This window comes from Dendropsophus ebraccatus, chromosome 6 (assembly GCF_027789765.1).
Source record: "Dendropsophus ebraccatus isolate aDenEbr1 chromosome 6, aDenEbr1.pat, whole genome shotgun sequence".
NCBI lineage: Eukaryota > Metazoa > Chordata > Amphibia > Anura > Hylidae > Dendropsophus > Dendropsophus ebraccatus.
In genome coordinates, this window is record NC_091459.1 from 36,850,903 (window position 1) to 36,876,562 (window position 25,660).

A 25,660-nucleotide genomic window follows, 5' to 3' on the forward strand; every position below is an offset into this window, starting at 1 on the left:
GCTCTGTTCACCATATAAGTGATCACAGTGCAGTTATATCCAGTGACTCATAGGGGACGTCTTCTTTGATCACTTTTACTTTTCTTTGCTTTACTTTTACTTTTCTTTGCTCCTGCACTATCCTCACCTCTATAAAAACTTCCCATTAGTATTGCTCCACACTGTAAATGTGCCCACTTTGCGGGCACCCTCTTTACATGTTTTTAGCTGTCTCAGAAGGGAGAGGGGAAGAGGGGAAGTTGGAGATAAAAGCTCCCACACCAGTTTTCTGTGTTTTCAGAAGAAAGCAGCAAGCTCAGAATTGGGGGAAGGAGACTAATAAGGTAATATCAAGTATGGAATGAATTGTTAGTCTTCAGAAGGGGGGATGATTCAGCGCAAATTTTACTTGAGGGGAATACCCTTTTAAAGACCAATTATCACACTCGTAATACTGGAACATTTCTTTGTCTGTATTAAGGATGTCAGCCCTGTCTCGAACGCAGGTATAATGGCTTATAGGAGATATCCTAGGTTAGAGAAAACACAGCTACTCTCTTGCAAAAACAGCATCACACCTGTCCAGAGGTTCTGTGTGGTATTATAGTACAGCTTTATTCACTGCAGTAAAATTAATGGGGTAGTTTAACAGCAAAAAATTTTTTTTCAAATTAACTGGTTCCAAAGATTTGTATTTTACTTCTATTAAAAAATCTCTAGTCTTTGAATATTTATCAACTGCTTTATGTCCTGCTGGATGTGTTATTCTTTCCAGTCTGTAGAGCAGGAAAGCTTTTCTGTGGGGTTTTGCTGCTGCTCTGGACAGTTCCTGACATGGACAGAGGTGGCAGCAAAGAGCCCTGTGTCAGGCTGGAGAGAATACACCACTTCCTGAAGGACATACAGCAGCTGATAAGTACTGGAAGACTTGAGATTCTTTAAGAGAAGTAAATTACAAATCTCTTTCACTTTCTGGGAGAAAAATTTGTGAACTACCCCTTTAACCCCTGATGCGACCAAAAATGTGCAATTTTGCATTTTTGCAGGTTTTGACGCTTACACCATTTACTGTGCGAGATCAGGAATGTGATTATTTAATAGTTCACACGGTGCAATTAGCATAGCAATTACGCACATGGTGATACAAAATATGTTTATTTATTAGTTTTTTTTTAGATTTAGATTTAGATTTATTTATTTATTTATTTATTTTTACACAGTAATTAGAAGTCCCCTGGGGGACTTCTATGTACACAGCATTGATCTCCCATTGAGATCAATGCTGCGTATATAATAGAGCATCAATCCATTAGATCGGTGCTCTATTAATCTGGTCTGCTGCAGAATTACACCCCTAAGGTCTGGCCGGGTAAGTTAAATGGATCGCCCCTCTGCGATCACATCGCGGAGGGGTGGGAAGAATCTGCCCACTAGACACCAGGGATGGGGGAGTAATAGCAATTTAGATGCAGCTGTCAGCTATGACAGCTGCATCTAAATGGCTCATTAGCGGGCGCTGCTCATTAGTAGCCATTGCGGAGGGCTATTAATAGCACCCGGTATCGCGGCGGTTCAGAACGGGGTTGCCGCGCAACCCCGCTCTGAGCTCTCCTACCTGACCGAGGACATACAGTTGCATCCTTGGTCGTGAAGGGGTTAAGCTGCAAAACCACAACCAAACTGAAGACAAGAGAGCTGTTGTTGCTTGAAGCAAGCGGTCACATTTTTCAAAGCCTGGACAACCTCTTTAAATTGACAGTATCATAGGGAACTGTCAAAAGGATCTGTAGCATATGATGTAGTAAACTTACACTACCTGACTATTAATCTCCCCTCCCTTAGACCACTGGGAAAGTTTAATTAGTATAAAATATTCTTTCCTGATTTCAGTTTTCTAAACCAGGGCTGAAGCTTGCAGTCAGGTATGTCATATAGCCTTGAAAATACCGCACTTGTAATTTATTAATTAAAATTCCCATTTCATGTGATCTTAGGTGGCCAGAGGACAGTGTTAGCCTTCCTGTATTAGTATATGTGTATGTGTACATGAGTATATGTACAGAGATAACTGTCAGTCACTTGACTTTCCCAATACATAGAAAGAGCAGGGATTTAAATGAATAAAATGTAATCTATACTGAATACTTTTCCACAAAACTATATATAAGTCTACTCAGCTTGTGCCGCTCTATAGGATGCTGCTGACAGATCACATTGCATCTTCAATGTATTAGGTTTCTTTTAAAGTGTCACTGTCACTTAAACAAAAAAATAAAACCTTTCAACATGTCATAGAGACATGGCAAAAGTATTGATATGTCAGGGTCTTATTGTTCAGACCGCCCACAGATTGCTAGACCTAGCGAGGAGAAGGGTGTGTTGCTGCTTGATAATGACACTTTAAAGAGAACCAATCATGGATGATAATCAAAATTTTTTTTTTCCCTAATTAGATGTATTTCATTATTTTATTAATATTTGTAAATATAATTGCTTATTTTTTTGGTTGCGTTTTTAAAATATTTACTTTTTACTTTCCTGTCTCGCGCCGGCTCTTTTTAAAAGAGCCGGCGCGAGACAGGAAGCTCCCGTCATGCAGAGCGGCAAGGCCGGGCGCCGCCATCTTAATGACGTCACTTGCGTTCCACCGCTGGAACGCAAGAGACTAAATCAAGATGGCGGCGCCCGACCATGCTACAGCGGACCAGAGGATCAGGTTAAGTATAAGATACAGACTGCAAAGGCAGTCTGTGTCTTCATAAATAGACAAAATGAAGATACAGACTGCCTTTGCAGTCTGTATCTTATACTTTACCTGATCCTCTTGTTCGGTGGAGGAAGGCCGGGCGCTGCCATCTTGATTACGTCACTTGCGTTCCAGCGGTGGAACGCAAGAAGCGTAATCAAGATGGCGGCGCCGGCCTTACTGCACCGAACAAGAGGATCAGGTAAAGTATAAGATACAGACTGCAAAGGCAGTCTGTATCTTTATAAATAGACAAAATGAAGATACAGACTGCTTTTGCAGTCTGTATGTAATACTTTACCTGCTCCTTTGTTCCGGTGCAGTAATGGCGGCCGCCGCCATCTTTTTGACGTCACGCTGGAACGCACCACTGGAACGCAATTGACGTCATCAAGATGGCGGCGGCCGGCATTACTGCACCGGAACAAAGGAGCAGGTAAAGTATTAGATACAGACTGCAAATGCAGTCTGTATCTTCATAAATAGACTTCGTAAAGATACAGACTGCCTTTGTAGTCTGTATCTTATACTTTACCTGCTCCTTTGTTCCGGTGCATTAATGCTGGCCGCCGCCATCTTGATGACGTCAATTGCGTTCCAGTGGTGCGTTCCAGCGTGACGTCATCAAGATGGCGGCGCCCGGCATTACTTCACAGAAGAGGAAGAATTAGGTAAAGAATAAGATACAGACTGCAAAGGCAGTCTGTATCTTCATAGATAGACTTAGGGAGAGAGGACCTTTGATAATAGGGATAGTGAATTTTAGGTGATTGGTTCTCTTTAAAGTGTACCTGTCCTCATATCTTTTAAAATCTAAATCACCAGTAGATGTGATATAAAGCAAGTTTGCAATTTACATTCATTATGGTTTTTTTTAGTTATCATGGAAAACACGGCACTTCCTGTGTTTAGACTCTTTTTTTTTAGCCAGTCTAAACACAGGGAGTCCCTTGTTCCCAGGTCACCTGCGCTAACAGAGAAGCCAGTCTTGTGATTGATGGACACATTAAGTCATGACTCTCTGTACAGGTCAGACTTCATGTGTTTCTTTTTTTAACCAGCACAAGACTAAAAATTTGCCTATAGGAGAATCAACCTGTATACAAGTAAGTATAGCTTTGTTATAAAGCATGATAGCTAAAAAATGATGAATGTAAATTGCAAACCTGCTTTATATGACATCCCCTGCTGATTTAGATTTTGAAAGTTATAATGACACTTTAAAGGATGCCGGTGCTATTAGAGTGCAGTTACCTTTAAGGCCTGCATTATGTGAATTGAGTACATGCAGGGGCTTTTGCTTCACCTGTCAGCACATCACAGCTGCTTCAGGCTGCCATAAATGGTGCTTATATTCTACCGACAATACCTTTAAATGGTGGTGGAGAATTCAATTTTGTGCAGTACTTCAGGCCTATTATCAACATTAAAGCTTGATATATGTTCAGCTTTTTTTTATATAAAGAACTGGTATGTTTCCAAATCTGACAAATTCAGTTACCTTCATCTGGTAACTAGGAGGCCCACACATTCTGGATTTTTTATCAGCATTCAATGTAAAAGCAGCTTGTCAATCAAAACTCTCACTGTCACTGTGGAATTCTAGATGTAGCTACAAAGAATGCAACCCGCCCCCCCCCCCAAAAAAAACAAACAAACAAAAAAAAAACAACGCTAAATTAATTAGAATAATTATAATTATTCTGAATAATACTGTGGAGAGCAGCGACTTTCTCCTTGCAATCCTGCCATGCACACCATTGTTCTGTGTCCTCTTGATATTGGACTCAATTAACATTACCCAATATGAGAAAGTGCATTTTTTGTGACCTCACAGACTATTATATACATTGCTCTTGGCATGATCTTTCTTGGTCAACTACTACCGGGGAGGGTAGAAGTGGTCTTGAATTTTCTATTCATGCACACTCTCACTGTGGATTGGAAGTTGAAGCTGCTTAGGCTAGGTTCACACTGCGTTTTCAGCATCCGTTTAACGCATCCGTTTTTTGCAAAAAACGCATGAAAAACGGATTGCAAAAAACGGATTCATTTGTGTGCATCCGTTTTTCCATTGACTTCCATTATAAAAAAAAACGGATCCGTTTTTTTTGGCGGACCAAAACGGACCAAAAAACGTTGCTGACCCTATTTTTCTGGACGTTAAAAAAAACGGATCCGTTAAACGGATGCTGAAAACGCAGTGTGAACCTAGCCTTAGAGATGTTTTTGTAACCTTTTCCAGCCTGGTGGGCTTAACAAGTCTTCTTTTGAGGTCCTCAAAATTCTCCTTTGCTGGTACCATGATGCATTTTTACAAATGTACAAAGTTCAGACTTGATAGATAGATGTTCAGATGAACACTTGGTTCTAATTTCACCTTAAAATTATCTGCCTATCCTAAAGGCCCTATTACACCAAGCAGTTATCGACCGTTAAGGCCGATGATGGCTTGGTGTAATAGCTCCAGTTAATAGATCAACTGACGTGCACGATGTTGTCTGATCCTTGTCTTTCAACATTTTGAAAGATTTGTCAACGATAACAACGGCCCTTAGCTTCCCGCAACACCCCCTCGCACTCTGACACCCACTCTGTCAGTGCGTTTCATAGCAGCAGGGAGCTGGGAACGAGGAGCAAGCAAGCACTCCTCACTATCGACTTGTGTAATAGATATAGATAGATATGTGGTATTGAATGATTATTCTCTATAAATAAATGATCAAGTTGTTTGTTTGATTTGGTTCTCTTTATCCTTTTTTTAGGACTAGAACATCTGATTTTATTCAGAAATATAGAAATTGCTAAAGGGTTCAAACACCCCGACACATAAACACAGTCACTTTAGTCCGTTGACATTCCATGCTCACAGTATTATAGAGAATAAAGAGTTCATGAGTCTTTACCCACAGCAACCTATTTACTAAACAGTGGGAACAAGACCTCCGGAATCTTACTTTCTTAAAGGGGTAGTGCGGCGGTAAAGAATTATTGACAGAATAACACACATTACAAAGTTATACAACTTTGTAATGTATGTTATGTCTGTGAATGGCCCCCTTCCCCGTGTCCCACCACCCGCACCCGTGTACCTGGAAGTGTGGTGCGCTATACATACCTGTCACGTGCCGACTCGTCTCCGATCTTCAGTCAGCGATGTCGTCTTCGGCCGAATCCCTCCGTCCGTCCTGAGTGCCGGCCGCCCTCTGCCGCGTCATCGGCTGCTCAGCCAACGATCGGCTGAGCATAACTGCTCAGCCAATCGCGGCTGAGCATCTGATGACGCTGAAGAGGGTGGCCGGCACTCAGGACGCTCGGAGGGATTCGGCCCGCCCGTCCGAAGACGACATCGCTGACTGAAGATCGGAGACGAGTCGGCACGTGACAGGTATGTATAGCGCACCACACTTCCGGGTACACGGGTGGGGGTGGTGGGACATGAGGAAGGGGGCCATTCACAGACATAACATACATTACAAAGTTGTATAACTTTGTAATGTGTGTTATTCTGTGAATAATTGTTTACCGCCGCATTACCCCTTTAATGCTTGACATATCTGGTTACAAAAGAAAGTTTTAGTTTATGACATCTGGAAGTGCAAGCGGTGTATGAGATTATTGAACAATATGAAGATATGCAGCTTCCACACCATATCTAGCTAGGCTCAAGGCTTTGCTTTTTCTCTAACCATGTTCTCTAACCAGAAGTCCTCTTGCTAGATCATAAAGTAAGTTAATTACCATGCAAAGAGCATTGCGGAGGTCTGAGACCGGCTCGCCAATGCTACTACATGCTGTCCTCACAGCCTTTCATTTCAGCAACCTCTTTGTAGCTGTAGGGGCCTGCTGTCTACTTATTCATTCCTAATGCATCAGTTCCATATTGCCAGTCACTGTTCACTCAGACTTGACTTTTCTGTCTGCTGGCAAACGTATGTAAAACGTTTCAGCATTACATTCAGGAATAATTATGCAGACTCGTAATGCTTAGTTATCATTTGCATATTTTACACACTGAATTCTTTTCATTGCCCTTTGGCTGCTCTTATGTTTTTAGCATAAATTATTGTTTATAGTGCAGTACTTTCTGCATTCCAGATGCCCTCTTATTATTGCGTATTTGTTCCGCTGAACACATTCTGATCGGACAAATCACATCTGTCAATGGCAAAATGAACATATCATTTTTTTTTTTTAACTGCTACCAAATTTGTTTCAGAAGCAAAATTATTTAACACCCTTATAATCCATGTGAATATCTTAGATCCAATGCATACTAGATGAAATTGCATTGGATTTTCGACGTGGTAATTCACGCTGAAAATCCGCAGCAGAGTACAAGCAAAGTAGATGTGATTTTTGATATTTCATCCACACATCAGAAATTTTGGTGTGAATTTTAAAAGCTGAAGCTCGTAAATTTATGTTGAGGATTTATCAGGGATTTTCCCCTCCCCTGTGAAATACAGTTCTGCAACCGTTTATAAACTCTGCACCAAAATCTGAATGAATTCTGGGGATTCTTCTGTGGACTTGCAGCAGAAAATATCAACATCTATTGTGCATTTTTTCAAAACACCCGTGGAGGGAGTGGGTGAAAACCAGGGGCGTAGCTAGGATCCATGGGGCCCCATAGCAAAAAACTGCAGAGGGCCCCCCCACACAAAGCACAAAACGTATACCATTAAACACTGTGAACGTGCAGAATTAATTTCAGGTACATCAGGTCTATGCAGATGCAGAAGAGTATTATCACCCTGCAGACTATATAAGAGTATACAGTAGTGATGAGAAGCAGAATACAGAGCAATAGTAGAGAATTGCTCTGCTCTCTTGTCGTCTCTCATTGATAATTATATAGTTTATATATATATATATTGCCCTGTAAACTATTAACTATAAACTATTAAGTTTCTTCTTCAGGAAAAACAGTGCTCCTTCCTGCCTCTGTATTGTGCTGTCCCCCTGGTATTCCTCCTGGAAATCTATGTGTAAATTCATGACAAACTGACTCCTCCAACTATCACTGACAGGCGAGACTGTGGGGACACATCCTATTGAGCGGAGGATTGGTAACAACAGGTGTCAGTGAGGCCTGGGATACATAGAGCAGTGCTCACTAAAAGTCTTCACATAGTGCCACCATACTAAACATATCCAGTACACTTGAGACCAATTTTATAAGAAGGCCACATGATAACACTGCACCATTACCAGATATTACCACCACATAACAACTACATGTTACCATATAGTGTTAGTAAATTAAACCCATTATACCAAGGTTAATTTTACCAATAACACTATGCAGGGGGCAATTAATACCGCCATACCATGACCACATAAGGACTAACACCATCATACTGTATATAACACCTTATATGCAGAACATTGTTACCTCCGTACAGTGAGAACATTACAGCACAGTTACAGTACATCCAGTGACTCACATGTGACGTCTTCCCTGTTTGGTTGTGTTTCTCACTTGGCCCAGGCTGTCATGATGACGTCTTCTGGTCACCATTCATCTCCACCGAATCTGTCAGACACACATTTTAGGCTCTGCACTTTTATTACACCACCTACCCACCTCTATACAAGCTGCCCATCCATAATGCCCCAAATGGTAATAATGTCTCTGTAGCTCATTTAGTATTAGTTCCCTTAACAGTAACCTTTAATAATGCCCCCTACCCCCATAGTTACCTCATAATAGTGCTCCCACACAGTAGTTACCCATTATTTCCCCTATGCAATAATCCTATGATAGTGTCCCAAATAGTAGTTTATTTCCGCTATAGTGCCCCATATAGTAGCTAACTCCTTCCATTACTGTTCCATATATGTTATTCCTCCAAATAGTGCCCCATATAGTAGCTAACTCCGCCCAGTATTGCTCTATATACTAGTTATTCCCCCAATAGTGTCCTATATAATAGTTAAGCTCCCAATTGTGCCCTAGCTATGCCCCCAATAGTACCCCATATAGTAGATAGACCACCAATAGTTCCCCATATAGTGGATAGTACACCAATAGTTCCCCATATAGTAGCTATGGCCACAGTAATGATCCATATAGTAGCTATATCTCCAATATTGTCCCATTCAGTAACTAGGTCCCCAATAGTCCCCCCACCATGCAGCTGCATGCTTACTTGGCCTGGCTCCCACGCTGTGGCTCTCCTCTGGCAGTAGGATGGGCAGTGATGATGTCACCTGCCTGTCACACTCTGTCTTCTCCACTCCAGGCAGCAGGCAGTTTGTTTATGTAAGGAGCGGGGCTGCAGTCCTGTCTGCCCGCATCCAGGCGCCCCCCAGAGAGCAGTCACAGCACCATCACCAGTCGGAGAATCAGGGCTGCTGCCTGACATCTTGCACGTCATTGCTGTGATGCTGTACGGCCACGGCCCTGAAGCTTTTACATCATTCCAGGTTGGGAAGCCTACAGTCTATAGGCATCTCCACCTGGAATGATGTAAAAGTTTCAGGGCCGTGGCGCTGGCAGCACAGCATCACAGCAATGACGTGTAAGGTGTCAGGCAGCAGCCCTGATTCTCCGACTGGTGATGGTGCTGTGACTGCTCTCTGGGGGGCGCCTGGATGCGGACGGGACGTTGAGGATGCTGTGCTCTGGCTGCACTGACACCCTGGGAGAGGGGAGTGTGGTGATTGGTTGTGGTGGGCTGTTCCCGGACGCTGGGGTGATGGGGTTCCGGTGGGTCATTGAGACACTGTCAGTGTCCTAGCATCATGGAGTCAGGCCACGCTTTGCCAGCAGGGGCCCGGGCCCCCTTGTGACCCGGGCCCCATAGCAACCGCGTGCCCTGCCTCTATGGCAGCTACGCCACTGGTGAAAACAGTAACATCCATTTACCTCCCCGACTTCAGTGCTGTGCCTGCATACTGCCTCTCTGTGCTTTGCCTACCTCCTGGTCTTGAGAGGGAACTTGGGGCGTGATGTGGCAGGCACACTTAGCCATTCAGTGACAGAGGTGGGACACTGCTACAGCCGCTGAGTGGCTAAACAGACCTGTACCATCGCGTCCCAAGTCCTGCCTGAATACCAGGAAGCATTCAGAGAGCAGAGCAGCGGTATGTAGGTGGCAGCGCTAGAGACGAGGAGGTAAGTGAATGTTATTGTTTTCACCCAGGTGTTTCAAAAAATGGTTCCTGGCTGGCAACATATGCTACATATACACATAAAGTAAAAGATAAAAGATACATTCATATTAAAGGTTCACTGGGTTTCACTTATTAGAAGATATACTGACAATTATTTAACAAAGGCATCTGGGTAGACAAGGTATCATTGCTTTGAAAAATTATGAATGGTCAATGTATATTAGAACATAGTGTAAAATAAGTGTATGCAAGGCAGCAATAAATTCAGCATCATCACAGCAAATTTAAATGACTACAAGTGATATGATACAACCAAAAATGTTTAGTGCAGATTTGGGGGCCTTACCACTAATGGCTTCCTACTGAAAGAATTGACAAAAAACATCTATAAAAGGAAAACAATTGTGCAGAGTTTTCCAAAAAACCAAAAAATTTAGAAAATAGGGTGAGAAAATGGATTAGCCTAAGGATAAATTCACAGAGTAGAAATCAATGAAGAATAGTTTGCCAAATAAGACTAATTCACAGAGGTGCAAACGTCAAATATTACTTTTATTAAAGATGCTTAAATACACCCAAAAACATAGTGTTCCAAACCCAACAAAGGAGATAAAACCTGACCTACTGGGTAGAGATGATCAAATATCGGGAAATGTTAGGTTCAATCGAACTCGATTAGGAGCTAGGTAATAGGCTGTATCCCTGCTTTCCAGGCGGTACTTGGGCAGTCTCCACCTTCCCCACAGAACGGAAGTCATTGGGAATCAAATGCTGAAGATTCGAGAAGGTTCGAGTTTAATCGAACCTAACATTTCCCGATGTTCGATCATCTCTACTACTTGGTACACAAATAGGACCTGACACTACCTAGTATCTCACACACCACATCCAGTCCAAGGGAGAAGAGGAAAGGGGGTGGGCAGTGACTCGGTTCTAAGGATAGAAAGCCCTATTATAAGAATACACTGGCCTGTGCCTAGGAGAGATAGTCTTCCTAGAAAGTGCAGTCCCACTCATGAACATATTTCCCCCCCCCCCCCCGTTATAGCTTAAAACCAATACAGGTATAACTACTGGGTGCTATATATCTGCTGGGTGGGTCAGAGTGTGAGACCTCTAGCCTAAGATCTACTGTATCTAGACCAAATTCAGAATAAAACATATGTACAGACCTAATTTTCTCAAAGCAAAACAAATTAGCAAATGCAATGTATAATCAATTACATGCAGAGTGCAGTGTCAGATCAATTGTACTGATAAAAATATCTCCTGGATAATTCTATCTCTAGGCAAAGGAGATCTAGCCGTGTCGGCTGTTTAAATAAACAAAAAAAAATATTGCAGTATTTATGGTACTTAGAAATCCCTACGTGGTATTTCGACCCCGAATAGGTGTCCTCAGGGGATGGATACGGCATTTGCAATGGAAGAATTTAGGTATTGATGTGTACCCATCAAGATGTCTTAAGCACTTCCATTCCACCATGATGCGGGTGAAAAATAGGCAAGCTTAAAAAGGGGAAAATGAATACTTGGCCAGGCTGCAGGGGACATGTTGGTAATGCATACTTACTTGTCCCATTCCCCCACCACTGTCAGATCCTGGGCCGCCAACTCTGCAATGCTTTCTGTGTTTTCAGAACATCCTATGATATTGCGCTCCCATAGGAATCAGACGCTCGGAGTCTGTGCTGAGTTACCATTCCTGATGGCAGTGCAATGTCTTCATATGCATTACTATATGTCCCCTGCAGCCTTGGGAACCTGAACAAGTATTAAATTTTCCTGTACAGGAAATCTAAGAAACTACGCAACTTTAACAAGTGCCAAATTGTAACAGTAAGACGATGACCAAAGCATTGCCAAAGCTGCACATTTAATACTAGAGATGAGCGAAGTGCTTCGTTTTATCAGTGCTCAAGCCAACTGCCTCTCATCACTGCCCCGCTCCCTGCTACTCCCCCCCAGGATGCAGGGAAAAGCTGGATCCAATCCTGGGAAACTTCTTCCAGTTTCCAAGGTATGGATCCAGCTTTTCCCCGGCACTCGGGATGGAGCAGCATGGAGTGGAGCAGGGCTAAAATGGCAGCCAACTTGATGAGCGGAGTACTGATCAAACTTAGCGCTTCACTTCGTTTAGATGAGCGCTTCGCTCATCTCTAGTTAATAACTATAGCTTATTACATTGCATCTTACTGTGTATAGGTCTGTACACTGTCCTTTGCTGAAACCACCTATAATGAACATGAAAGTATCAGATCTGGACCATGGAGCAGTAGAAGAAATTGATCTTGTCCGATAAATGACATTTTCTTTTACAGTATATCATGTGGACAGCCAAGTGCACTGCTTTATGGGAGGAAGGCATGCTGGTGGAGGTAGTGCAAAATAATGTTTTCTTGGGAAACTTGGTAAAACGTTGTGGCAGACCCTAAAGTACAGTACACCCTTAATGGCAACAATACTCCCCAATGGCAAAGGCCTTTCAGCAAGATAATGTGTCCTGCCAAACTGTAAAAAAAAATTTGGGGAGGAAAAAAAAGTTTAAGGTGTTGACATGGTCTCCAAATTGCCAAGATCTAAATTTGATAGAGCATCCATGGAGTTCACACCTTACATCTTACATCTTACGTCTTGTTTACCAGTATCACACAACATCTTCAGGGGTTTCAAAGAATCAATGCACCAACAGCTCAAAGCTATTTCAGTGGAAGGTGAGAGATGTACACAATATTAGGCAGGTGGACTCAATGTCATGGCTGATCAGTGTATATCGTAGTTTTTACAGTTTAGAGTAGAGCAACAAAAGGTGATTTGGATAAAACAGTAGAAATACAAAGTAGCAATGTATATGTTTATTTGTAAAAAAAAAAAATATATATATATTTTTATTTTATTTCAGAAAATTCATTGCCAAAGCCAAAAGTATCAGAAGAAAGTGTTATCTCACCATTCAATACAAACCTAAATTATTCAGGTCTTGCCGCGGGAAATGGGCTCACAGAACTACCAGCAGGGTCAAAGGATCATGGAAATCATGGAAATATACCAATTGTGGTACCTTTAATTCCTCCGCCTTTCATGAAACCACCAGCAGGTATACAACGACTTTATATTTGTACTATTTGTAGTAGTAAAATTTGATAGTGTATGCCCTGGCAACAGGAAATCATATGAATATAAAAAATCCCTTGACAATTTCAACAATTACTATGACAAAGTGACAGTACAGGCAGTTGTTTTATTAGAATCACATTTGCATTTTAAATTGAATATGTATAAAAATGTTAAATTATCATTGCATAAGGGGTAAAGTAGATATTATAAAAATTTTCATACTTCATACTTTGAAGTGAATCTGTCACCTCCGACCACCTACTTAGCTGACGGCTCTGCTGAATAGATGTTCAGAACATTCAGAACATACCTTTGTTGCCTGTGTCTTTGTTTTTATTTCACTAATATATACAATTTTTGAGGATGTGAATAGTATTAAGGAGGTGGGGCCTTTGAATAATTAAGAACGCACAATAAGCACCCTAGGTCCCGCCTACTTGACACTATTCATAGTCAGTATAAAGGCATTTTTATAAAAATAAACAGGCACAGGCAACAAAGGTACCTTCGGTAATGGGTGAGGTGGTAACAAAAAAGTAGTTTAGAGATAGAATAAATAATATTACATAATATCATTGTAAATAAACTTGCTTCCGAGGGTTTATGATAATGACTAAGGCTACATTCACACATTTCGCAGCATGTCCGTAATTGCGGATCCGCCAATAAGGACACATTTAGGACCAGTTGATTTCAATTGGGCTGTTCACACTGGCCGTATGTTTACGGATCCGTAATCCACAAAAATTGCTACTGCAAAATATACTGACAAGCCCTAGTACGGACCGTAATTGCCCCAGAGATTCTCCCATAGAAGTTAGTCGGAGTGTCCTTAATTAAAACGTCCATTACGTTGAATCTGTAAGAAATAAGCATGAGTGATTGTTTTAAACCATTCACACTTATTTAGCTATAATTTTTTTGTTAATGTAGCCTAAGTCCTTATTCACATGACTATAGTGAGTTATGTTTTGAAAAAATAAATGTATTTGTCCATTATCTGCTCTGTGTTCATACATAAGTTCTCCTTAGAATTGAATTTGAAATTCATGAATGAATGAGGTGCAGTAAGGGAATTGCATTACCTGTAGTAATTCATCCATGAGTCCTTTGTATCTTTAATGTGATATTGTCACACACACACACACACACACACACACTTATTTTACACCATCCACAAGCTTAGATACAGCACATTTGATATATACCTGTCAACAAGGGGGGGGCTTCATGAAAATTGGGCCCTCTCCCTAGCCAAAAGCTGTGGTCCAACTGCTGTGAAGCTCCGCCTAGTTCACACTATCCACTGGTGAGATTAATAATGCTGTGTTTACACGAAACGATAATGGGCCCGATTGTACGATTAACGATGTCGGAGTAACGATTTTTTTTCATACCGATCAGCGTTTAGATGGTACGATATATCGTACGGAAATTCGTTTTGCGATCGTTTTGCAATCGCTTAAGCCTATCTCACACATTGGTTAAATCGGCGAACGGCTGTTTACACTGAACGATCTGCGACTTTTTTGCGGACGACAAACAACGATTTTAGAACATGTTGTAAGATCTAAATGAACGATTTCTCGTTCGTCGTTTGATCGTTCGCAGCGTTTACACGCACGATTATCGTTCGAATTCGATCATTATCGTGCAAATCCACACGATAATCGTTCCGTGTAAATGCAGCATAAGAGTGAGTAAAGGCAACTTATTTTATACAAGGCAACCAATATATTAAAGGGTTGGGCCACCTTTACACACGTTTTGTCAAACTCTAAGAAGGTCTATGGATGGTGGTATTCATAGAAAGAGCCTTAGCTACCGGCCTGTTCTTTATTATTGTGCTGCTCATTCCTATTATTGTGCTTTTTTGGCAAACTTTCAGACTAAAAGGTTTTCATGCACGTTAGATTAAAAATAGGGGAAAAAAAGATCATTTCAATCAAAAAGAATGAACTGATGGATGAAATTTACCAAATGATATTTCATCTGGTCAATAATGGTTTATTATTATCTGGAAGGAAGTTGGCAGTGAAATTTTGAAAAAAGTCAGATGAAAGATAATGTGTTCATTAAAGCGACTCTGTACCCACAATCTGACCCCCCCCCCCCCCTCCAAACCGATTGTACCCTCGGATATCTGCTTTTAATCCAAGATTTGTCCTGGGGTCCGTTTGGCAGGTGATGCAGTTATTGTCATAAAAACAACTTTTAAACTGGCAGCCCAGTGGCCTTTGGCCGTGGCTTAGTTTGTGTATGCTTTAGGCTAGCACAACCTCTCCGTCCCTCCTTCCCACCCTCTTCATCATTTTTCCTATTCCTCTGCAGTGAAAACTACACAGGTGCCTGACACAGCTGATGAATAGGGCGGGGAGGAGGGACAGAGAGGTTGTGCCAGCCTAATGCATACACAATGTAAGCCACGGCCAAAGGGCACGGGGCTGTCAGTTTAAAAGTTGTTTTTTATGACATTAACTGCATCACCTGCCGAATGGACCCCAGGACAGATCTTGGATTAAAAGAAGCTATCTGAAGGTACAAGTGGTTTGGGGGGTGGGGGGGGGGGTCAGATTGTGGGTACAGAGTCACTTTAAAGTTTCATCTGAGAATAATCTTTTTTTTGAAAAAACATTCCTAGAATCTTCCTAGAAATATTGTTCATCCTTTTATCTGTTTCATTGAAAATGTATGGCTGGTTTAAAAGGAAACTGACAGCACAGATATGCATATATCCACACCGCCAATTTGGAGCAAAGCAGCCAGAAATGCGTTTCGCAAGCTACGTGAATTTTTAGTCAAACTCGTTAAGATTCGTGAATCGAATCTTAATGTTTTTTTATGAAACAGCCAAAATGATAGTAGCTACAATACTGGGACTATTACAGAAGGGAGAATTTTTTAAAGCATTTTGTTGTAAAAGTGTCAAAAATCAGAAAATCATTATTTAAAAAAAAAAGTCAATCGGCCAGTCAGTTATCCAATTTCCGCCATTCCCCTTCCCTCTGTCCCTGTCTCTATATCAACCTGTTAGTCTCTTCCTGCTCTGCTCTCACTGCCTGCTGCGGAACCGAACCGCCTTATATAGAAGGTGAGGGGGAGGTGCTGACATCACCCACAATCAGCCCTCCTATCCTCTCCTCTCTGTCCCTAAATCGCTCTGCTAGTCTTTCCCTGCTCTGCTGTAACTGTCTGCTGCCATCCTGCTCTCTTCTCCACTCACAGCCGACTGGCCACCTCCGTTAACGAACCTCCTTATATAGAGAGAGGTGCTGACATAACAGAGGGGCCTGCAGCTGATTGGACAGGTGCTAGGGATTATGGTTAATCCCTTTCTCCCGCCCAGTGACGCTCCAGACAGCATGTGGGCTGCAATTTTTTTGTGCGAATTTATTTAATGAATCCTGAATTTAATGAAGCAAATTGAAAGTGCGTTTTGCAGCGAATCTTGATTTACTTCTAGCAATGCTGTATCATCCGGCGTTGTCTGTAAAAAGGATTTTTATTTCGGGTGACAGCGTCATGCGGGGGTAGAAATCACCGGATCATACAGCATTCCTATAAGTGTATGCGATGCTCATGTAATCAGCATCTGTGCTGTCAGTTTCCCTTCAAATAGTTAATACAGACTAAAATGTGTTGGAAAAATGATCAATCACCAGACAATTGTTTTTCAACAGTTGTTCAACCATCCAACAACTTCTTTCACGTATGTTTTGCCACCTTTATTCTTCCACATTAAAAATATGTTTGTGACAGTATAAATCCATAAATCTATATACTGTACAGTAAAAGCTTTGTTAATAACCCACTTACCGAGACCACATTTCCAGGGACAGGTTGGTTCCACCATATATTATGCATACCGCCCATCTTCTGTAATGCACTTTATGCACTGTCCATCAAAATATTTATATTTTATATATTTCAAGAAATAAAATGCCATGTCTTACACATTCTACGCAACTGGTTTTTGAACTTTATCAAATTGTAGCTTTTACAGCCTAATAAGGTATCAATTGCATGTTATCATGTTATGTTTTTCCTCTTATTTGGGCTTTTTGCCAAGAATGGTTTTCTTTTACACTGTTAGATGAGCGAGCACTTTATGGTGATTGGATCCTCTTTTCCTGTCTACCAATATCTATCTTCTTCTCTCATGACCTTCTATCTCTTACCAGTGACACTCCTTTCTCATGTCGTCTTATTCACCCAGTCACAAAGTTGCTATTCAGTCTTCTGATATATTCAGTTTCTTCACACGTTCAGCCTTGCTCTCATATCTCACTTTTGTAGCTACATTCTCACACTGAAATCCTGCTTATCAGGCCGTATAAGTTTAGTATTTGTTGAAGGACATGGATGAGTATTTTTACCTTCAGAAACAGTTCACACTCCTCTCACAGCCTGGCAAAAACAAAGAAAAGAAATGAGCAATTATTAACCCCTTAAGGTCAAAGCCAATTTTTATTTTTGCACTTTTGCTTTTTCCACTTTATGTTTAAAAGTCCATAGCGCTTGCATTTTTTCACCTAGAGACGTATATGAGCTCATATTTTTTGCGAAACCAATTGTACTTTGCAATGACAGGCATTATTTTTCCATAACATATGCTGCAAAACCGAAAAAAAATCATTTGCGCTGTCAAATTGAAAAAAAAAAAGGAATTAGTTTTGATTTCGGGGAGTTTTGCATTTACGCCGTTTGCCCTATGGTAAAACTGACTGGTTATACATGTTCCTCAAGTTGTTACGATTACAACGATATATAACATGTATAACTTTTCTTGTATCTGATGGCTTGTAAAAAATTAAAACCATTGTTAACAGATATATGTTCCTTAAAATCACTCTATTCCCAGGCTTATAGCACTTTTATCCTTTGGTCTATGGGGCTGTATGAGGTGTAATTTTTTGCGCCATGATGCGTTCTTTCTATCGGTACCTTGATTGTACATATACGACTTTTTGATCACTTTTTATTACATTTTTTCTGGATTTGATGCAACCTAAAATGCGCCGTTTACCGTGCCAGATCAGGAATGTGATTAATTAATAGTTCGGGCGATTACGCACGCGGCGATACTAAATATGTTTATTTATTTGTTTACTTATTTATATTTATAAAATGGGAAAAGGGGGGTGATTTGGACTTTTAATAGGGGAGGGGATTTTTTTATTAATAAAAAAACATTTTTACTTTTATTTTTACTTTAACTAGAAGTCCCCCTGGGGGACTTGTATATAGACAGCACTGATCTCTCATAGAGATCAATGCTGTGTATATACACAGCAAAGATCGATTAGATCGGTCATAGATTGCTATGGCTGAGGCCCGGGGAGATCCGACCCACTAGGCACCAGGGATGCACGGAGGAAAGCCTCTAAGTGCAGCTGCCAGGTTTGACAGCTGCACTTAGAGGCTTAATTAGCCGGTGCGGCAACGGGACCCGCGCCGAATAAATAGAGGCACTGCCCGGCTGCACATGTCAGCCGGGATCAGCGCCATTCAGAGCGGGGTCCCGGCGGGACCCCTCTCTGAACACCCCGCGCGGAACCATGACGTATCAGATACGTCATGGGTCGCTAAGGGGTTAATACACATTAAAGGGGTTGCCACTTTATAGTAAAATTGTTCAGTGTATGGTATTAGTAAGTGTACTCACTGCACTTACTGACAGCAGCTCCCTGTGTACCTCATAGAGGTAAAATCAGACTCCCCTCCTCCAGGCCGTGCTGTCCTGCTCTGTGGTGATTCTGTCCATAAGAAGAGGAGCATGCCCAGCTCTCAATGTCCTCCATAGGCATATGCAGGCTCAATGGTGGACACTGGGGGTGGGGCATGGTCATATGCTCCTCCATGTCGGCCATCTTATGAACCGGTAAAAAAAACAGCCTGGAGCCGTACTTTACACTGTGAGAACAAACTATTTTCTACTGCCACTGTTCCACAAACTACGGCTGTAGAAAATAGACATGTCAATTATTTTCTGCAGCCGCAGTGAAAAACGCCCGTAGTGCATTCAGTGTGGGTACATTACGGCCGTTGTCACATTCACTGCCAATCACTTACTCACTGTTTGTAAACAACAGCCGTTGTGGCAGCCTCCAACAATGGACGTTGTTTTACAAAAAAATACATTGTGTGAACATGGCTTTAAACTGTGTGTGCACTGCTGGCTAGTTTCCCTTCGACTTCAATGGAGCACAATATCATCTTGAAAATACAGCCATATTTTAACCTCAAAATTATGGCCCTATTTTTATTTTATTTTACAGTGTGTGAACATAGCCTGAGAACAAAGCCAAAAGGGAGTTCTTAATCCATCCAGTGGACATCAGTGTATAAAAATCCGGCTGGCACATACTTCAACCACTCCATAATCCAACTGAAATGGATGGATAGGAGCATTTTTTAACAGTTCTATGGCTTTAATAAGCTATAAATATAAAAAGAACATTCAACTGACGGTATTCTTTAAGGATGTCTGTGAATTACTGTCCGCGACATCTCATACAGAGCAGCTGATTTTGGCATGTCTGCCTGCTTCAAAGTGGAAGTGCAATATTAATCGGTTTCTTATTACCGTATTTTCTGGTGTATAAGACAACTGGGTGTATAAGATGACCCCCCCCCCCCCAACTTTTCCAGTTAAAATATAGAGTTTGGGATATACTCGCCATATAAGACTACCCCTCTTTCAATGTACACCAAATAAAAATTAATAAAAAATACAGACAGCAGTGAGATCTGAGAGTCAGAAAAGGAGGTACAGTAATACCGGTAGGATTCAAGGGCGGGCCAGACAAGTGAAAGTGGTTTTTTTTTTATTTTTGTGTGTTTTTCTGGTCACTGCACCACTCTACCATATCTCATTTTTCCATGCTCCGGACGTCTGCCCTTTTTTACGGTCACCGCATACGTTAAAAAGTAGTCTTATATGCAGGAAAATACTGTATGTAATGTGATTTTCTAATGAGAAAGACCAGACTTTACTCAGATTTCTAGATACACATTTCTCATATGCGTTTTGGTTTTTTAGGAAGTTGGATATTTCTATACTGATATAAACGTAGGGGCTGATTTATCAAACATGGTGTAAAGTGAAACTGGCTCAGTTCCCCCAGGCAACCAATCAGATTCCACTTTAATTCCCCACAGACTCTTTGGAAAATAAAAGGTGGAATCTGATTGGTTGCTAGGGGCAACTGAGCCAGTTTCACTTTACACCATGTTTGATAAATCTCCCCCTTAGAATGCATGGAATATTTCTTTTACATGTACTCAATGCAGTTAGCCAATTCCAGTGATATAGGTCATTACTTTCAGCTCGACTGTCAGACACCACACCAATCTGCTGCCTAAGTATGCATATCTTGCCTACTCACAATGATGGAAAGCATATCATGTTTTTTTTTTCCTTTTATACTATAGAGGATGATGTGTCAAATGTACAAATCATGTGTGCCTGGTGCCAGAAAGTGGGGATTAAGCGCTATTCCTTAAGCATGGGGAGCGAAATAAAAAGCTTCTGCAGTGAAAAGTGCTTTGCAGCCTGCCGAAGAGCATACTTCAAGAGAAACAAGGTAAGAGAGAGAAGAAACTTCAGCCAAATATCACCTAGTTTTATCCTGATGCATGCTTATGATTGGATGCACACACTTTTGCATGGTAAAACCTAATAATGTCATAATATAATTGTTCTTGCTTTTACTATAACTTGTCATGCATGTTGTATATTCATGCAGGAGTAGTTTCATATTCTTACAGTCTGAGGCTAGGGTCACACGTAGTATGAGACCGGCCGGGTCACGGAATGGCCGGTCTCAGTATCGGCCAGATGATCTTTAGCGCCGCTGAGTTCTGATGCGGGCGCATCGATGCGCGCCCGCATCAGAACTCCCCAGAGCACACAATGGAGCGTGCGGCCGGAGCCGCTCGCTCCATTGTGTGAACTGACAGGGTTTTCTGCTGCCGCTATTCACTGTCAGCTTTCTACGGCGCCGCTAGGGATCCCGGCAGGAGTGCATACTATGTGTATACACTCGGGTTGGGATTCCCTCAGCCTGTAGCACTTCGCAAGTACCACAGAAATCACAGCCGTTGTAACAACGGCTGTGATTTCTGCGGAACTCACATAGTTTGAACATAGCCTAAATATAATTTTCACACTGCGTTTTTGTAGTTATACGTTTCATGGAAAAGTCAAACGCATTCAATTGTTTGGATCCATTTTTCCGTTGACTTCCATTATAGAAAAAAAACGGATAAAGGGTGTGTTTTTATTTCTTTTTTTTTGGTGTACACAAAAACGCAGTCGACCATATTTTTGTGTATGTTAAAAGTACCATTTAAGGCTAAGTTCACACAATGTATCTTTTCTATTAATCACGGCCGTTGTTGCAAATTGCAACAACGGCCGTGATTAATAGAAATGATACATTGCATTGAAGTCAGGGGGAATGTCAATTTTGTGCGGCTGCTATTCATTCATTAACGGCTGCACAGAGCTGACAGTTCACACGATGAAAAGTGCAGCTCCGGCCACACTTCCCATTTTGTGCTATGGTGAATTGGCACCCACGGATGCACCCCCATCCCAATGCAGCACAAATGAAGATCATCCGGCCGGTACTGCACTACCGGCCTGAATGCTCTTTACTGACACTGGCCGTTCTATGACCCGGACGGGTCTGTGTGAACCCGGCCTAAAACTGGATATGTTAAAAAAAAAAGACTGCAAAAACACAGTGTGAACCCAGCCTTACTGTGTTTAGTAACTACAGTATGTTCTACGTTACATTTACATTTGTTTTAACTTCTTTAGACATATCAGACCAGATAGTATGATGCTGAAAGCTAATTTTAGAAGAACTGTATGGGGTATGGGTATGTAAGCAGTATATGGACCATTAAAGGGGTTATATTATGGAATGGGGAGAAAAAACACTCATATCAATATATGATATCTCATAACAGAATGTCTAATCATTTGCTATAAATAGAAATAAGAGATGATAGAATTTACAGTATTAGGCCATGGTCAGACTGCGTAAGAGACCAGCCGTTCCGTGACCCGGCCAGGTCACGGAATGGCCGGTCTCTGAAAAAATCATCCTGGCCGGTACTGCAGTGCTGGCCGGATGATCTTTGCAGCCGCAGAGTTTTGATGCAGGCACATCCGTGCACTCCCGCATTAGAACTCCCCACTGCACACTATGAAGGGAGCACTAACAGGGCTTTCTGCAGGTGCTATTCACTGAATAGCGGCCGCTGAAAACTGTCAGTTTTCTACGGCGCTGTGAGAGATAATGGCCGGAGTGTATACTATGGGGAAGATTTATCAAAGGGTGTAAAATTTAGACTGGTGCAAACTGCCCACAGCAACCAATCACAGCTCAGCTTTCCTTTCAGCACTGCCTAAAGCTGAGCTGTGATTGGTTGCTGTGGGTAGTTTGCACCAGTATAAATTTTACACCTTTGATAAATCTTCCCCTATGTGTATATTCCATAGAAGACAAGGCAACGTATCTTTTCATACGTTGTGTGAACATAGCCTTAACAAAGTAAAGTACTTTGTTAGCTCTGCATTCAGCTTATCAGCCTGCTGCCTTTGAACTCCCTCCCCCCCAGCTGCCTAGAACAGCTAGATCCAGGGATCCAGTCCTATTAAACTCCTTCCAGTTTCCCAGCACTGGATCCAGCTTTTCCTGACACCCGGAGCAGAGCGGCACGGAGTTCAAAGGCAGCAGGCTGATAAGCCGACTGCCAAGCTAGCGATGCGCTTTGCTTTGTTAATACTGTAAATTCGCTAATCTCTAATAGAAATATTTAATTCCCCACATATTTAATTGCCTACTTTTTAAAATACATACAATGGCCCAGATTTATGAAGACTGAGCCAGACTTGGCAAAAAGTCACATGTTTTGTGCCAAATTCTCCAACTTCTGTCCACACTCGCCAATAATTTACTACTGGAAGCAGGTGTAAATGGTAGTACAAATCTATGCCAACTCAGAGTAGGCATACATTTGTGACACTAACACATGGCCAGCTTCAGATGTGCTGGATTTATTAAGAGCCATATACCTCTCAATATATTTTGCATGCATACGAGAGGTGACACTTTACTTTGGACTGGCATGTCGATAATTATTTTTCATAACATACAGTTTAAAAAAAATGTATTTACATGTACTGAAATCCAGATAAAAAAAATTGCAGCAAATTCATTGTCTTAGGATTTTCTGTACGTATTGTAGACATTTGGCTGTTGATTTGCCCCTGAACGAGGGGAAAGAATTCACATTTTCGCTTCTCAATGGACTTTCTGGCCATGTTCACGCAACGTTTTTTTTAGCTTGTTTAAAATTACGTCTGTTATTTTCGTCTAAAATAATGGAAATTATTTAGCTGTCTGGCCTCCGACGGGTGTTTGTACATTACTCTAGTTTGGGTTAGTAATTGCCCTTTGGCTGTGGCTTAATTAAAAAGTACATTGAATTTATTAGTAAAAACGGAGAAAGAACGGTGACAAAAAGAAAAACTGTGTGTGAACAACTAATAAAAAACCTTCGCTGTTTGCAAAAGGCGTCCGAAAATAAGGATTATGATCATTATTTTGACGTCCACGGTAAAAACGTCCGGTATTCAATACGCTGTGTGCAATGGACGTCCGTCTTCCCATTGACTTCAATGCATTGCCATTGCAGACAGTTAAATCGCGGCAAAACGGACGTTATGTTAAATATCAAAATCGGCCGCCTTTTCTTTATTTTTGACGTTGTGTGAACATAGCCTCTAAGTGACAGAAAAGAAAAGACAGCAATGGTAAAAACAGCAAAAAATTTTCCTACATATAGAGTTGACGTCTATGGGAGGAAAAAAAAAATTATAAAATAAAAAAAAAACACCTATCCTGAGTATGCTAGGATTTGGAAAAACTCCCCTGAAAATAAAATTCCATTAAGGAGTAAATAAAAAGCCAAATGCAAAAATGCCACATGGGTATGGTATTCCATTTTTCCCTAATGACTCCCAGCTGGCATCTAGCCTCAGTAATTTTAGCCACCTTCAGACTATGTTCACACAACGGGCGTATATATACAAAAAGTTAATAATCAAAGGGACACGTACATCAAGTATAACAAATGCAGGGTAGATTATGTGCATTTTGATGCTATAAGGAAAAGCCAGTTAGTTTTTTCAAAACAAAAAATATTGGTAGATTATTTTTCTTACAATGCATCCAAAACAGGTTAATGCCTCTAACGGTCCCTTTACATGGAGCGATTATTCGAATTTTCACAATAACGATCGCATTTGAGCGATAACCGCTCATGTAAACACTGAGCACGCTCAAGTAATCTTTCAACATGTCGTTGGCCGTTCGCAGAAAATTAGCAGATCGCTTCGTCTAAACAGTCTTTCACCGATTCACCCTATGTGTAAGATGGGCTTAAGCGATCCTTAAAAGATCGTAATAATGAATTTTTGTATACGATTTATCGTTCCGTCTAGACACAGCGTTACTCCGAAATCGTTTTTCGTTCGATTGCGTAAATTATCGCTCTGTGTAAAGGGACCATTAGTTCCAAAGTGGTTAAAGAGAATTTTAGCAAATAAAATGTATCCCCAATTTTAGTTTTCTCTTTTGTGCTGCACTGGCTGACATACTATATGTATGGAGCCAATTGGGGCCTAGAAAACTGAGTAAAAGAGGCAGAATTTACGAGCGGAGTCGGCTTGTCATTCTGCTTGTCCTATTACTTCAATGGGATTCCACTAGTGCGTCTGCTCTCAGCTCAAAGAATGAACATGTTGGACATATGTAAGATCTCTGTCTTCTGCTTGTTAACCCTTTTTTTGTGTTGCAGCATGTAAATAAACATTGGTTCACTTACACACTGCAGTACATTAGGGGTTAAGCAGAAGGACATACGTTCTTAACTTCTCCCCCGGGCCACCCTCCTGCATGGGCCCCATAGCAACTGCTTACCCTGCCTCTACGGTAGCTACGCCACTCTGTATAGTCATCTATACCTGCTACTATATATATTTATATGAATATATATATCACTCAAACCATTGCTTTGAGGGTAGAATGGTAGTTGGGAACCTAGACAACAAGCTGTCAACAATGGGAAGAAAAGAGCGGCATATCAGGAGAAGGAGGCAAGTTTGCTAAACTATTATATACTGTATGTAAAAAACATTCATACAATTATTCAAAGACAGAATGTCAAGAAGAATGTTGTGAGGTGCAACAATTACTTTAAAAACTGTAGTATGGCAAAAGTCCTTGTATAGCTCCAGACTCTGATTGTATCTCGATCTCCAGGTGTTTGTCTTGAAAACAAGATGGCCTCTGTGTTAGGAACAATTATTCTGGCATAGTCATGCTGTGTTTCTGAGCTGGAACTAATTTGAAGCTATCCAGCTAAATTGATTTTGCATTTAGTTTGCTTCTAATCAAAGAACAACATCATCCTAATTGTACAATTGTGTCCGTTCAGTTATGTTCATTATTGTTATTTATAATTGTGAATTGATTGTTAATCACAAAAGAACGTTTCCATTTAGTGATCTCTCTGTAGAAGGAACGTGATACATTTAACAATTTATATGTAGATAAGAGTGAAATGTAATGAAGGAAAAAGGGCACGTATTTTACCATTAAAAAACTGATAAGTTTA

The 25,660-nt window shown here is 41.2% G+C and overlaps 1 protein-coding gene across 2 annotated transcripts in view; it reads left to right on the plus strand.

Moving 5' to 3' along the window:
- Nucleotides 1-25,660, plus strand: part of SOBP (sine oculis binding protein homolog) — a 152,077-nt gene that overhangs the window by 43,794 nt on the left and 82,623 nt on the right. For both annotated transcript variants that reach the window (XM_069974802.1, XM_069974803.1), the window contains 2 exons: nucleotides 12,750-12,944; nucleotides 20,399-20,550. In XM_069974802.1, coding sequence (XP_069830903.1) covers nucleotides 12,750-12,944; nucleotides 20,399-20,550 — 347 coding nt within the window. The remainder of the gene's footprint in view (nucleotides 1-12,749; nucleotides 12,945-20,398; nucleotides 20,551-25,660) is intronic.